The sequence below is a fragment of the Anabrus simplex genome, chromosome 6 (genome assembly GCF_040414725.1).
Source record: "Anabrus simplex isolate iqAnaSimp1 chromosome 6, ASM4041472v1, whole genome shotgun sequence".
NCBI classification, from domain to species: Eukaryota; Metazoa; Arthropoda; class Insecta; order Orthoptera; family Tettigoniidae; genus Anabrus; species Anabrus simplex.
The window spans coordinates 167,407,968-167,422,755 of NC_090270.1; the positions used below are offsets into that span (position 1 = coordinate 167,407,968).

General features: G+C 39.7%; 1 protein-coding gene across 3 annotated transcripts in view; it reads left to right on the forward strand.

The window, feature by feature from the left end:
- The window catches only part of Axn (protein axin), a 293,900-nt gene that overhangs the window by 166,500 nt on the left and 112,612 nt on the right, over positions 1-14,788 (forward strand). For 2 of the 3 annotated variants that reach the window (XM_067150025.2, XM_067150026.2), the window contains exon 6: positions 13,400-13,558. The exons of the other annotated variant lie outside the window; for it this stretch is intronic. In XM_067150025.2, the coding sequence (XP_067006126.1) occupies positions 13,400-13,558 (159 nt within the window). The remainder of the gene's footprint in view (positions 1-13,399; positions 13,559-14,788) is intronic. 3 annotated transcript variants of the gene reach the window in all.

The following is a 14,788-nucleotide window of genomic DNA, read 5'->3' on the forward strand; positions in this document are numbered from 1 at the left end:
GTCCCATCGTCGCCATAAGACCTATCTGTGTCGGTGTGACGTAAAGCAACTTGCAAAAAAAAAAAAAAAAAAAAAAAAATAAATAAATAAATAAATAAATAAATAAATAAATTGCATTTCCCATTATTAGTCAGCCAGGCTTCCTGCCAATCTACAATGAGAAATTGATTTACTAAATTATTAATGCCTTACCAAAACACTACATGATGGAGACACAAATGTATTAAAAAATTAGTCTTGCCTCTATTGACTGCAAATATATATGAAGCTCATGTGAACGTCTACCAGTGGCAGCGAACTAATGTATGGAGCCTTGCTACTACGAGCGAGGAGTGCCTTTATGCTGGAGGGAGTGTCCTCTCATTGCATAAGAAGGGATGAAAGAGAAGGGGGAAGATAAGACGGAAGGGGTTAAAGGAGACCCTTTCATTTTGTTCATGTAATGTGTGACTAATTTAAATAATGGGTTTTCTTCCACAATATATTTATTTAAATTATTATCCCTATCTTGTCTTAGTGATTTGTAAATTTCCAATTTTTCCAACACATTCATCTGTTTCCCATTGTTTACCTGATTCAGTGAAATGAAATGGCGTATATTTTTTAGTGCTGGGAGTTCAGAGGACAAGTTTGGCTTGCCAGATGCAGGTTTTTTGATTTGGCGCCCAGAGGCGACCTGTGCGTCATGAGGAGGATGAAATGATGAAGACGACACATAGACCCAGCCCCCGTGCCAGTGAAGTTAACTAATTATGCTTAAAATTCCCGACCCTACTTGATTCAATATCTTGCTGTATGCACATAAACTTATGGTTACTCTTATACATGTGCTCACCCATCGCCGAGTACCTAGCATATTTTTTGGCATTTATGTGTTCTTTGTATCTAATTGTCATGTCTCTAACGGATTGTCCTATATATTGCTTCCCACAATCTTGGCATGTCAGTCTCTATACTCCTACCCTATTGTATGGGCTACTAGAATTGATGAAACTATTTTGGGTAATAGAAAGAAGGTGAAGAAATACGCTACATTAACATACCATAACAGACATTCACAAGAATTAGCTAAGATCTTTACAAAGCAGAATATCAGAATAGCATTTTGCATGGACAATAATATTAATAAGGTACTGTTCAATACACACAGCATCAATTCTAGTAGCCCATATGATAGGGCAAGATTATACAGACTGACATGCCAAGATTGTGGGAAGCAATATATAGGACAGTCCGGTAAACACATGACAATTAGACACAAAGAACACATAAATGCCAAAAGTACGCTAGGTACTCGGTGATGGGTGAGCACATGTACAAGAGTAACCATAAGTTTATGTGCATAGAACAGGACCTGGAATTACTGAATCAGGTAAACAATGGGAAGTCGATGAATGTGTTGGAAAAATTAGAAATTTACAAATCGCAAAGACAAGATAGAGATAATAATTTAAGTGAATATATCGCAGAAGAAAACCCATTATTACCGAACTCGGTAGCTGCAGTCGTTTAAGTGCGGCCAGTATCCAGTAATCGGGAGATAGTGGGTTCGAGCCCCACTGTCGGCAGCCCCCATTTTCCCATTTTCATACCAGGCAAATGCCGGGGCTGTACTTTAATTAAGGCCATGGCCGCTTCCTTCCAATTCCTAGGCCTTCCCTACCCCATCGTTGCCATAAGACATATCTGTGTCGGTGCGACGTAAAGCAAATAGAAAAAAAAAAAAAAAAAAAATTAAAATTAGTCACACATTACACGAAGAAAATGAAAGTATCTCTTTTTTCTCCCCTTCCCTCTTCTCTTCCCCTTCTCTCCTTCCCTACCTACGCAATGAGAGGACACTCCCTCCAGCATACAGGCACTTTGATGATATAGATGTTGATTCCCATAGGGAACCTGAAATATTTGTCCTGAATGAGTTATGTTCAATAACGGACCAACTATACTGGTATTAATACAGGCACTCCTTGTTCGTAGTAACAAGGTTCTGTACACTCGTTCGCTGTCACTGGTAGATGTTCACATGAGCTTCACATATATTCAGTCAGTCAATAGAGGTAAGACTAATTTTTTAAACACATTTGTGTTCCCATCACATAGTGTTTCAGTAAGGCATTAATTCACTGTACAACAAAAAAAAAAAAGTTGAATGTTTCCTTCAATTTGTGAGTCAATTCTTACTAATTTAGGGTTGAGAAAAATGAATATCACAAAAAAAAAAAAAAAAAAAAAAAATTATTAGCTCTAGTTTTTAAGATATTCAATACCTGGAAGTATTTTATTTTAACGGATCGAGAGAAAACGATACATTTTAATTACATATGCCAACAACATTGAAAGTCTATTTGAAACTTTTAAAATGATAGTAACATTCTAAGAGTTATAAACTGATGGAAGAATACTTAGCAGGTGGTTGGGTCTGAAGAGAAGCATGTGGTGGCTTCATGAGATCGTTGTCTTTTTGTTTGCCTCTTATAAGCGAGTTCCGGAGCATCCCTACACAGAAACCAGCAGTAATCTGCAAGCTTTGCTTCATTCCAGTGGCCTTGATATCTTTGTTCCATTACAGAAATATCCTGATGAAACTTTTCTCAGTGTTCATCACTGACAGCTCTACAACTAGGAGGGAAAAAGTCTAGGTGTGAGTGGAGAAAATGGATTTTAAGAGACATGTTGCATCCGAGTTGATGGTATTTTTGCAGAAGCACTGTCACCAACTGAGTGTGGTTATCATCTCTTGTGCTGTCTAAAAATCCAAGAATAACTCCCTTGAAGGCTTCCCAAGCTTCCTTTTCTTTCCCCTCCAAAACTCGTTCAAATGCAGGATCCTTTAAAAGTCGACGAATTTGTGGCCCAACAAAAATACCTTCCTTAACTTTTGCGTTACTTAATGTAGGAAATTTGTCTTGCAAGTACTTAAGTCCTGCCCTTCTTGGTTTATACCTTTGACAAAAATTGTCATCAAACTGAGCTTTATATGTAGGGGTGGAAGAAGAACATCTTTTGGGTCCACAAAAGGCTCGGCAACAACATTTTTCTCACTTGAGTTAAGATTTCTTGTAGGCCAGTCTGCTTTAATATAATGTGACTACCCTACTGTCCCACATACATAAAAAGCAGCAGTATTTAGTGTACCCCAGTTACATTCCTAAGAGTACAGCTATGACATCCCATGACCCTGATTTGAATATTGAACAACATTTTTTTTCTTCTGGGAAAAAAAAAAAAAAAAAAAAAAAAAAAAAAAAAAAAAAAAAAAAGAGAGAGAGAGGAAGCAGTTCCCTCTGATGTCTGTACTGTGAGACCCTGACATCACATTGGAGAAGATTCCATTGCTGTAGTCTTGACCCTAGAAGTTCTGCCTTATCCTGTGCGTTATCCTGTGTTAAGTTAAGGTCTCGAATGAGATCACTCAATTCCGCTTGACTCAGTCTGTGCGGTTTATCATCTTTTTCCTCGAAATCAGGGTAATGGGATGAGTAGGCTTGTTGGGTTCTTCTACACTGTCTTCATTTTCTATTTCCATTTCATAATTTTGAGTTGTAGTAGGAACTGGTGAACTACCTGAATGTGAAATAGGTCGAATAGCAGATCGAAAATTTGGATATTCAACGATTCCTCTCTTCTTCATTGACAATCCTGACTTAATCGGTGGAGTCAAGTAGAAATAACAGTCATCTGTATGGTTTGTAGGCTCCCGCCAAACTGTAGGCGCAGCAAAACCCATAGATCGTTTTTTATTTTTCATTCATTCTCGTAGTATAACTGAACATGAGTTGCAACATATATGTGGAGCCCATGACTTGTCCTGGTCCCCTACCTTGATACCAGAATAATGATCATACACAGTCTTCACAAGAAGCATCAGATTGTGTTTCTGTGACGAAAATGTTATTTCACCACAAACGTAACAAAAATTATTCACAGAATTTACACATTTCTGTGGCATGTCAGTTGACAGGTGCGCCAACTTCCAAAACGAATTTCCACGAAACTGAAAATGTAGACTCTAAAAAAGTATATGTCACTGTATCTCCGAAGCAAGAGCTAATCAGTCATTTTCATGGTGATTTTTTAATTCACCAGGTGGAAATGCGTAAGAATAGGCTATTTTTTGGTCTGAAACGTTTTCATTGTTGTACAGTGTAATTTAATGAATTTATTTCTGATTGTAGATTGGTGGGAAGCTTGGCTGACTAATAATGGGAAATGTAGTAATATGGATTCGCCTTTGACATTAGTACACCAGCAGAAGAACATTTCAGTAGATTGATTCGAGAACAAAACAAGGGACTGTGCAATAGAGAAGTGATAGACTATTTAACAATTTTAAAATAGTGAACGAATAAGGTTCCGGTAGCCAACTTTTATCTTACATGACGACAATTGTGTCTAATGACAAGCATATTATGTAATATAATATTATTTTAACAGTGTACCGGTAATCAGTATTTTAAAGGTCATGCATTTCAATTATTTCAGGAAACATGTAATAGCAATAGAATCAAAGGTTTTAATATGCTAAGAGTATTTTGTAAGAAGGCTGATGAAGTGATTAGAATAGAATCCCGAAACATGTACTGAACTAAATAAACTGTAGATAACAATTAGTGAAGTATTGACAAGGCGGACGCATATAAGAGTTTATTTGCATTTTATCAACCTATAAAAATGGTCAAAACAAAAACAAAAAACAGCATTAGCTGCAGCTTGAAATTCTCTACATGACTCGATATTCACTTACGTTAAGTGATAACCCTCAGATTTATATGCAGATAACCAGCGAAAGTGATCATGAACGTGAAGAAATATGTTGGTGAACTGCACAAAGAGATTCATATGGCTTGGAACAAGTATATATGTGGAGTATAGTACAGTGGAACCTTGGATTGCGAGCATAATTCATTCCGGCAACATGCTTGTAATCCAAAACGCTCGTATATTAAAGCAAATTTCCCCATAAGAAACAATTGAAACATGGTTGATTCGTCCACAACACAAAAATATTTATTCACATAACATTTCTAAAACAAAATATAACGTAAAACAATTAAACTGCACTTTACCTTACAATAGAATCATTGTTGATGTGGGGGAGACAAAAGACATGACATGAGAAGAGTTACTGTGTAACACGAATTTCACTAACTGGATCACTGCTGTCTGTCAGGTCACTGGAATTGTTTTCTTTTCTTGCAACTTTAACGAGGAATCTGTCCAATGACTGTTGCTTTTGCCTCTTTTTTTAGGATTTCACGAAAATGTGAGACATTGCATTGTCATTGAACAGATTCATCGCTCACACTGCTACAGCCTTATTCGGGTGGTGTTTTTCTACAAAATTTTGCACCGTTTCCCACATTTTGCACTTCCCCCGAATCTCAGTTGAAGTGAGAGATTCCATTGACTTTTCCTCCTCCTCTTCCCCGGATGATATCTCCATAACCTCCTCCTGTTGTTCACGATGCAGGTCCATCAGTTTGTTGGTGGTGAGTTCCTGGCTATCTTCCTCCACCAGCTCTTGAATGTCCGCGTCATTCACCTCCAGCCCCGTGGTCTTCCCTAAGGACACAATTTCGTCGACAATCAGCAGCTCATTGTTACCAACAATCCCTTCAAAGTCACGTCCATCACGTCCAAGAACACAGTCAGGCCACAGCTTTCCCCAGGCGCAAATGAGAGTTCTCTTGGTGACCCCATCCCAGGCTTTACCGATGATCTTCACGCAGTTCACGATGTGGAAATGTTCCAAAACTCTTCGAGGATAAGGTTTGTTCCTTTGGTCACTTCGAAGCATCGTTGAAATAGTGCTTTGCTGTATAGCTTCTTGAAGTTCGAAATGACTTGCTGATCCAGAGGCTGGAGAAGTGGAGTAGTGTTGGGAGGAAGGAACTTAACCTTAATGAACTTGAATTCCTCCAGTAAGTCATCCTCAAGTCATCGAGGATGAGCAGGAGCGTTGTCCATAACCAGCAAGACTTTGAGCAGCAGATTATTTTCTGAAAGGTATTTCTTCACTACAGGACCAGAGACCTCGTTCATCCATTCAACGAAGAAAATACGAGTCCCCAAGCCTTCGTGTTGGACCTCCACATAACATTTCACTGGCTTTTCTGCACCTTGCATTTCTTGAAAGCTCATGGATTCTCGGAATGATAGACAAACAGGAGCTTCACTTTTAAATCCCCGCTCGTATTAGCACACAATAACGGCGTTAAACGGTCCTTCATGGGCTTATGACTGGGCATTGAATTCTCTTCTGCTGTAATGTAGGTCCTCTTAGGCATCTTTTCCCAATAAAGTCCTGTTTCATCGCAGTTAAAAACTTGCTGTGGCAGGTAACACTTGGTAACAACGAGCTTCTGGAACTCAGCAGTGAATGCCTCAACTGCCTTAGCATTCAAACTGGAAGCGTCCTTGTGCCTAAGAACACTATGGATGTCACTTCTCCTCTTAAAGTTATCAAACCATCCCCTGCTGGCCTGGAAGCTTTCTGCAACTTCTGTTGACGTAAACGATAAGATATCTATTAGGTTGAAGTACATGAACTACATGGTAATTTACTTACGAGGTCAGCGTACGTCTTTGCCTTCTCGCAGATTAGAATCTCGGTCACAGTATCGCCTGCCGGTTGCTTATCATTTATCCAAACGAGAAGCAACTTTTCTATATCTTCCAGAACACGTGGCCGTTGCTTTGATACTCTTGTGACTCCTTTTGCTGCATCTAGCCCTTTTATTTTTTATTTCTTCTTTAATATTGTGCAAATCGTTGACGTAGACTTGTTATAAAATCTCGCGATATCAGCCACTCGCATACCTTGTTCGTGCTTTTTAATCATTTCCTTCTTAACTTCCATCGTAATCATCTCCTGACCGAATTCCTCTTTAGCCTTCTTTTTGTTCACTGGGTCCATCGTTGCAGAACAGTTACAACACTAATGAAAGAAACAAAACATGTACACTCGTACGGTGTTGATTATGCGAGCGAGGCACGTCAACTAAAGTACAGCACGGGAGATAATTACACACACTCTACCAAGAAATAGGGAGGCAGAGGGAGGGGGAAACGTAGGCACACGTGACGCTTGTATTGCGGAACTTCAGTCGCTTATCAAGTTAAAATTTATTTAAAATGTTTGCTCGCCTTGCAAAACACACGTAGACCAAGTTACTCGCATTCCGAGGTTTCGCTGCAATACAATGTGTATACCACTTTTATTAGTAAGAAAATTATGCAACACTTATACAGGGCCTATTCAGTATATAACTATACAAGTGTTAAACTACTGTATAAGGACTTTTTATTAGACCAAAAAATTGTATTGTACTGCTTTTCTTCCTAAGTTGGTAATTGTCTTCATGCGATAAAACAGTTATCAAAGCAATATGCATAACAGTCTAAAATGCTGGTAATTGACATTGAAACAGACAGCATTATAATAGTCATTGAAACGGACAGATAATAGAGTATGCGCCAAATAGCACTTAAATTACAAACATGGTCTGAACATCAAGATACTTTATTATAACGTGCAAGGTGATGACGGCAAGACACATCTAACTGGGTTGGTACAGCATTTGTTCAAAATCTCCACCCTTTTATGTCATACATTGTTCATAATGGTCTCTAGATTGTCAAACATGCTGAAGAACACAGGTTACAGCGAGGAGACAAAAAAGACTGTAACTTGTCTTGTAAATTGAGGCATGCTAAAAATAAGATGACCCACCTAGGAATGCTTTTGAATCACGAGAGAAGATACAATAATTTTTGTGTCCTTGCAGCAGCCTGTGTTTATTAGCATTTGTAAATTACTGGATTATGTGAACAATGCGCGAAATGTGAGGGTGCACATTTTTAACACATATCAACACAGTCAGGTACGCATTGCTGTCATTGCCAGATTAAAAGAAATTTCAGTACTTTCTTTTGCTGCATGTTGTTTTCTGGTTTTATATATTAGTCTTCAGGTTTTTATTATATGTTTAGAATTAGAGTGTTAAATAATTATATTATCTTCAATTTGAGCTCCACATGCCTCTTTAAATGGTAAGTTGCAGTTTTGCTTATGTTGTTTTTTTTCTTGCAAGTTAACAAGCAACTTTTGTTACCTAAAGCTGTCTTTCTATAATCTTCAGATATTGTGGATTCTTTGTATTAAAATGGTCAAAGAAAAACTGAGTGCTCAAGAAATTTACTAAAGCAAATAAATATTACTGTTGTCTGAGCATTCTGAAATATGCACTGATGAGCAATTGAATTATAGATACCAGGCTAGCAACATATAGCATCCCTTTTTGCCCTGATGATGGAAATGCAGCATAGCATGGACTCGGTAAAACACTGGAAGTGGTGTGGAATCATACTAACCCATGATTGCTGCACTGCCTCCTATATTACATGGAGATAGGTTGGAGCAGGGTCCTAGCTGGAGCCATACTAATCCATGATCACTGCAGTGCTTCCCATAATACATGGAAGTTGGTTGGAGCAGGGTCCAAGGTCGCACATCCCTCTCAACAGTACCTCAGATGTGCTCAATAGGATTGAGATAGAGTAATCTTGGGGATCAGGAAATCATCCTCATATCCATGGACATTGAATTAATCAGCCAGAGTTCAGAAGCGATGGATCAGTACGTTGTCTTTCTGTAGGTACATGTCTTCTGCAGGGTGCTGCGGGCAGGCAGGCAGACAGACAGACAGACAGACAGACAGACAGACAGACAGACAGACATGACCTGACCTGACCTGACCTGACAGCAGGTTCCTGTGAGAGACCTTGGCAGATATGTACCAGAAGTCCCATTTCATCCCATGTGGACAATCCCTATACTAAGATACCACTATTACTGACCTGAACTGTACTCTGCTGGCAATAGGGATCCATTTACTCATGAGCTTTCCCATGCACTTTTACCTTGCCATTGTTATGATTCAACTGGTACCTCAATTCATCTGTCGGTTCCATGCTTTTATAGTACAATGGCATTGTACGTTTGGCTATATCAATAATCTTACCTTGTCTCGTGCGATGAGCTGAGGTACCCCATTGCATGGAGATTGTTCTGATTGGTGTGCCTGCTTCCACTGCATTGTTGTCCAGCATTGGGTGTGCAAATGATCTGCTGCACTGTGGCCCATATATCCGCTCTTATCATCTGTGCTAGCTGATGGCTGTCTTTGTCTTAAAGGCAATTGTACACCATGGCAGTATACTGGTGGCGATGATTGTACGCACACATGTACGCACAGTATGCTTTTCATACTGCTTTTCATACTGTGGCCTGTGGAGAAAATGTGCCTGTATGACTGCAGAGATGCAATGGGTGGTGTGAATAAAAGTGAACATACACTCTTTACTTGCAAATTTAGAGCAGGCACTTGCAATGATGTGAATAAAAAACGCTGGTCGGTAGCAGTCACTCACAGCAGACCTGTGACCTTGAGCATGTCCATGATTCCTGAATTTGGAGGAGCATTGATGTTTGCAGAGTTCCGATGCCTTTGTTGGAACAGGAAGGGGTGACCAACTCCTGCAGATCAGTCGCTCGAGTAGCAGAGTGGACGCTCCAGGTTTCTGGTGAAGAAAGATGAAGAAGCACTCATTCCTGTTAGTGCCTGCTTGTGTTTCCTTGAGCTAGTTCAGCAGATGACTCAAAGCAATAGTGTCAAATTCAATAGCATGGCAGAGTTTAAGACGGTGGTTAATCGGAAAAAAAAAATTATATAAACTTCTCAGAGAATCATCTCAACTTATCCAGTAAGGAGCAGGCTAAATGGTTAGCGGAGCATTTCCTTGGGCACTCCAAAGAAACAAAAGGTGGTGCACTAACAAACAAAGAAAAAATGAAAATCTTCTTGCGTTATGTTGGTGACCCTGGGTCTCAGAGAGGAGTTGGTGAAGACATCTCGGAGCACTGTGTCAAAAAAGTTTCCGAGGTTATGACATGAATAGAAATGAAAGCAGATTACTAGCTAAAATTCCAACAAATGTTGCTTAGGTGCAGGAAGCACAGGCTAAGTGGCAAAAACGTTTTAGCTTCCCTTATGCTGTCGGAACTGTAGACTGTACTCTTGTACGAATTCAGAAGCCACACGTTCATGGGAATTACTACATTTACAGAAAAGGCGTCCCTAGCATTAATGTACAGTCCACTTGCAATGGAAAGGAAGAGGTTGAGTGTAGATGTATCATGGCCTGACTCTGTCCATGACTCCTGAATTTGGAGGAACTTCGATGTTTGCAGAGTTCCGATACCTCTGTTGGAAGAGGAAGGGGTGACCAACTCCTGTAGATCTGGCTCCCTAAAAAAAATACATTCAATTGTCAATATTTTCATCATAATTAATTTTTGTTCTTAACGTTATACCATTTTCCTCATTTTATTAATGTCGTAATTTTCAGGCTATGATTTCCTGCCTTTCAGTTGGCCGATGGTAGGGTTTTTCTTCCCCTGCATCAGATTCATCAGCCGCTTCTCCCATTATTTTAATGATGTGGGTTTGTTTCCAGTACGCTTTCATTCTACTTTATATTTCAGTCTTGTTTTCATGTTTTGTAATTTTTACCAACAGTTCTTGGACGGAAATATTTAAATTTAGCAAGTAGTTCACACTTAACTGCATTTATTGCACTTGTTTTCTTGTGCTTCTTATCCGGTAACTGTGACTTTGAAAAGAGAATTGTATGTTCCTTTAAAATGGAGATGAAAGGGGACTGGAATTCCACATTGTATTCTGCCATGTCAGTGTTCTCCCCTGAAATATACATTAGCTGGGTGTCAGGAATGAGTAGCCGGGCGAGGAATACTATGTTGAAAATGAATATGATAAAATTTCAACTTATTCCCCTCAGGCCATTAACAATAATATTAGACTGGTAAACATTAATTGAAAAAATGAACTATTGTAATGTTATCACGAAGAAGACAACAGAGTATTTTGAACTTCAGTATTCTACTGCTAGTTCATAATCGCTCGGTTGCTGTGTGTCCCACGGAATCGAGTGCAATTCCACACTAATCCAGACACCGCTCACACACGACGCTACGTGACAAGCTGAACTCCGATGTACCTCGTGCAATTATGCTTACAATAATGAAGATTTTTCATTTTAATAAACAGTTTTACAGTGTTTACGTAGGTGGTTTGAAAAGTTCTCGGAATGTACTAGAATTAAGTATCTTACCTCGGTGGAACTGCTTTTATTTTTCAACATAGTCTCCCTGTAGACTAATGCATTTGCATGTTCCAATGCCTCGATCCCATCTCGAAAATGAGATTCCTCCAGGCCTGCAAAATACCTCTCCAATTCGGCTGTCAGTTCTTCCCTTGTAGAAAATCTCCATCCACCGAGGAAAATTTTCAGCTTGGGGAATAGATGAAAGTCTGATGGTGCCAAATCAGGTGAATAAGGTGGATGTGGCAACAATTCGTACTCTAGTTCATGAAGTTTTGCCATGGCAATAACACTTGTGTGCGGTGGAGCGTTGTCCTGATGAAAGATGACCTTTTTCCTTGTCAAACCAGGCCTTGTTTTGCGTATCTTTTCCTGTAGTTGGTCTAGGAGGTTTGCATAGTATTGCCCCGTAATTGTTTGGCCAGTAGGAAGATAATCTATCAGCAGAATGCCTTTTGAATCCCAGAAAACTGAGGCCATGACCTTTCCAGCCGAATGCACTGCCTTTGCTTTCTTTGGTGGTGGTGAATCGGCGTGTTTCCACTGCTTTGATTGCTGTTTTGTCTCTGGGGTATAGTAGTGGACCCAAGTTTCATCTGTAGTCACAAACCAGCGCAAAAAATCTTGTTGGTTGCACTGAAAACGGGCCAGACTTTGTTTGGACATTTCCAATCTGGTGCGCGTATTGTCCAATGCCCATCTTGCGGATAATATTTTCATACCCAATTCTTCGATTAAGGTATAATATATCTGTTCAGAAGACATCCCTACAGCTTCAGCAATCTCCCGCACTTTCAGTCGACGATCCTCCATGACCATTTTATGCACTTTTGCAATAAATTCTGGGTGGCAGCGCGCCGGCCTTTCGCTGCTGGGTTCCATGGTACAAATATCAGTAACTTCATGTAAGATTTGTGCTGGACAAAACGGAGGCATCACAAGTTTTTCTTCGGGTACTCCAGTTTTCCCTGTCATCTTTCATTCCAGCAACTCTCTCCACTATCATTTCATTTCATCTGTCAGTCATTAATCATTACCCCAGAGGAGTGCGACAGGTTTCGGCAGTCGGCACAAATCCTATCCTCGCTGCAAGATGGGGCTTCATTCATTCCATTCCTGACCTGGTCACTGACTGCAAAACAGGTTGTAGGGTTTCAATGACTGAAATATGTATTAATATTACGTAAACCGAATGAGATAGAAGCACTCAGCTGTGAACTTGCATTTGGGAAATAGTGGGTTTGAACCCCTCTGTTGGCAGCATTGAAGATGGTTTTCTTTGGTTTCCCATTTTCACACCAGGTAAATGCTGGGCTGTACCTTAATTAAGGCCACAGCCGCTTTCTTCCCACTCCTAGCAGTTTCCTATCCCATCGTCGCCATGAGACCTTTCTATGTCGGTGCAACGTAAAGCAACTTGAAATGTTATGTAACTAGCAGATATCGTAAGTTATGATAGCCGGGCGGTCAGTGAAAACGACTGGGCGGTGCACCCATTAGAAAAGTCCTAGGGAGAACACTGCAGGTTGAGCATTGAACTATCTGGAAGTCATCGAAATGTTATATACATGGCACGTGTATGACCTTGATCAATGATAATGAATGGCTACTCCAGACACTCAAGTTTGCGCTGTGCTTCCGCTCTACATTTTTATTCACCGCAAATGCGGAGTGGAAGCTCATCAGCAGGGAGACGCTCACTCAGCGAGCACACTCTCACTCGCTTAGACTTATTTTTATTCACACCACCCCATTGTCTCATACGTCTGGCATCTGATTGCAATTAAATGCATTGTGATCTCGCCTCTTGCCCATTCTTTTTCTCAGCTGTTGCTTAAGAGGCCGGTATGGGGTCTGAAGAAGACAGTCTTATGCCACACCATGCTGGTATCTCTAATAATTCAATTGCTCATCAGTGTATTAATTCATGGAGTTCAAGGTTGGTTTGTTTTGTATTCCTTTCTTGAAGAAGAGTACTAATAAGTTATTGTTTGTTTATTTGCTTTGTTCTTATTAGTTTGTAGTAACCCTGTAGTAAACAAATGTAATTTGGCCTAATTCAGTTTTGCTTTCCCCAGAAAAGTCTGTTTTGCCTTTTCATTTTATTTAGTTTACTATTTTTGATTGTGCTAGCATTGCTTTTTTTTGATTTTTCCTTGCCAGCTTTGTAATGAATTTTTTTGCTTTGTTTCTGTTTGTTTTTCTCCGTGGCTAGGGTGTACCTGCAGCATGCTCACCTCCAATACCACTCTTCCCACCCTCACCCAGCATACTCCTCATATAACCCAGTGTCGCGGCAAGATAGCGAGCTGCAGTCCTTGAGTTCGGAGGCTCGCACCGAGTCTGACAACATGTCTCTTACTGACAGCTCAGTGTAAGTGCTTTCTTTTTTCTTTTATTAGGTTGCATGTATCCTACCCTACGTAATATTTCTAAGTTGTTGGTATTATGTTTGTAGTATTTTTCTCTTAAACTTGATTTTTTCCATGCATGTTCATCTCATTCTTGAATAGGATTGTGTATTAGTTATTTTCAGGTAAGGTTCTTGAAAGTAAAGGTAGGTAATTAATCAGTCTTAGGCCCGTATTCATCTTCGCGAGTAAAAGCTTTTATCTTAGTTTAATGCTATGTAAACCGAGATAACAGTTAAGTTTGTATTCACCAACAAAATTATCTCGGATAACAGGTATTATCTTGGTTTAAAATTTTACTGGAGATTGGTTGGCCAGTAAAATGGGAAATCTAAGATAATTAGCCTTCCAAGATGGCTGCTCGTAGACGGCTGAAATATCTAATTGCTAGAGAAAATCACAGCGATGAGTAATACGATCAAGATTATGCAATTAATAAGCGTCCTAGGTGGATAAAAGTACGTGCGACGTATTTCGATGACTATGACGACACTGATTTTCAGACACATTTTAGGTTATCTAAAGCTTTGACACTGTCAGTGTTATCCATGATCGAACATAACCTGTAATTCCCAACACATAGGTAGGCCCAAAATGAATTATAGTTTATAACTTATAACTTATTCGGTACACGACTGGGTGACTTTTAAATGAAGAATTAAGGAATACCAACTTATATTTTGAGTGAAATATACAATGTGAAAATGAAAACCTACAGCCTGTTTTCCAGTCAGTGACCGGGTAAGGGATGGAATGAGGATAGGAATTCTGCCGGCTGCCGAGGCCTGTTGCACTCTTCTGGGGCAATGATTAATAACTGACAGATGAAATGAAATGATATTAGAGTGTGTTGCTTGCATGAAAGATAACAGGGAAAACCGTAGTACTTGGAGAAAAACCTGTCCCACCTCCGCTTTGTCCAGCACAAATCTCACATGAAGTGACCGGGATTTGACCACGGAACGCAGCGGTGAGAGGCCGATCCGCTACCGCCTGAGCCACGGAGGCGTGAAATATACAATGTGTAGGCTATAATTTGTTCTCTTATTCTCTGTTGTTAATGCTTTCTGTCACCAAATATAATAACATTTCACTCTCTTGGAAAGTCATATTAGGCTTCTTCCTTGTTTCTGCTCAATAGCCGACATAATTTATGCAAATTATTTGCAAACCCCGAATGAAGTAAAAAACTT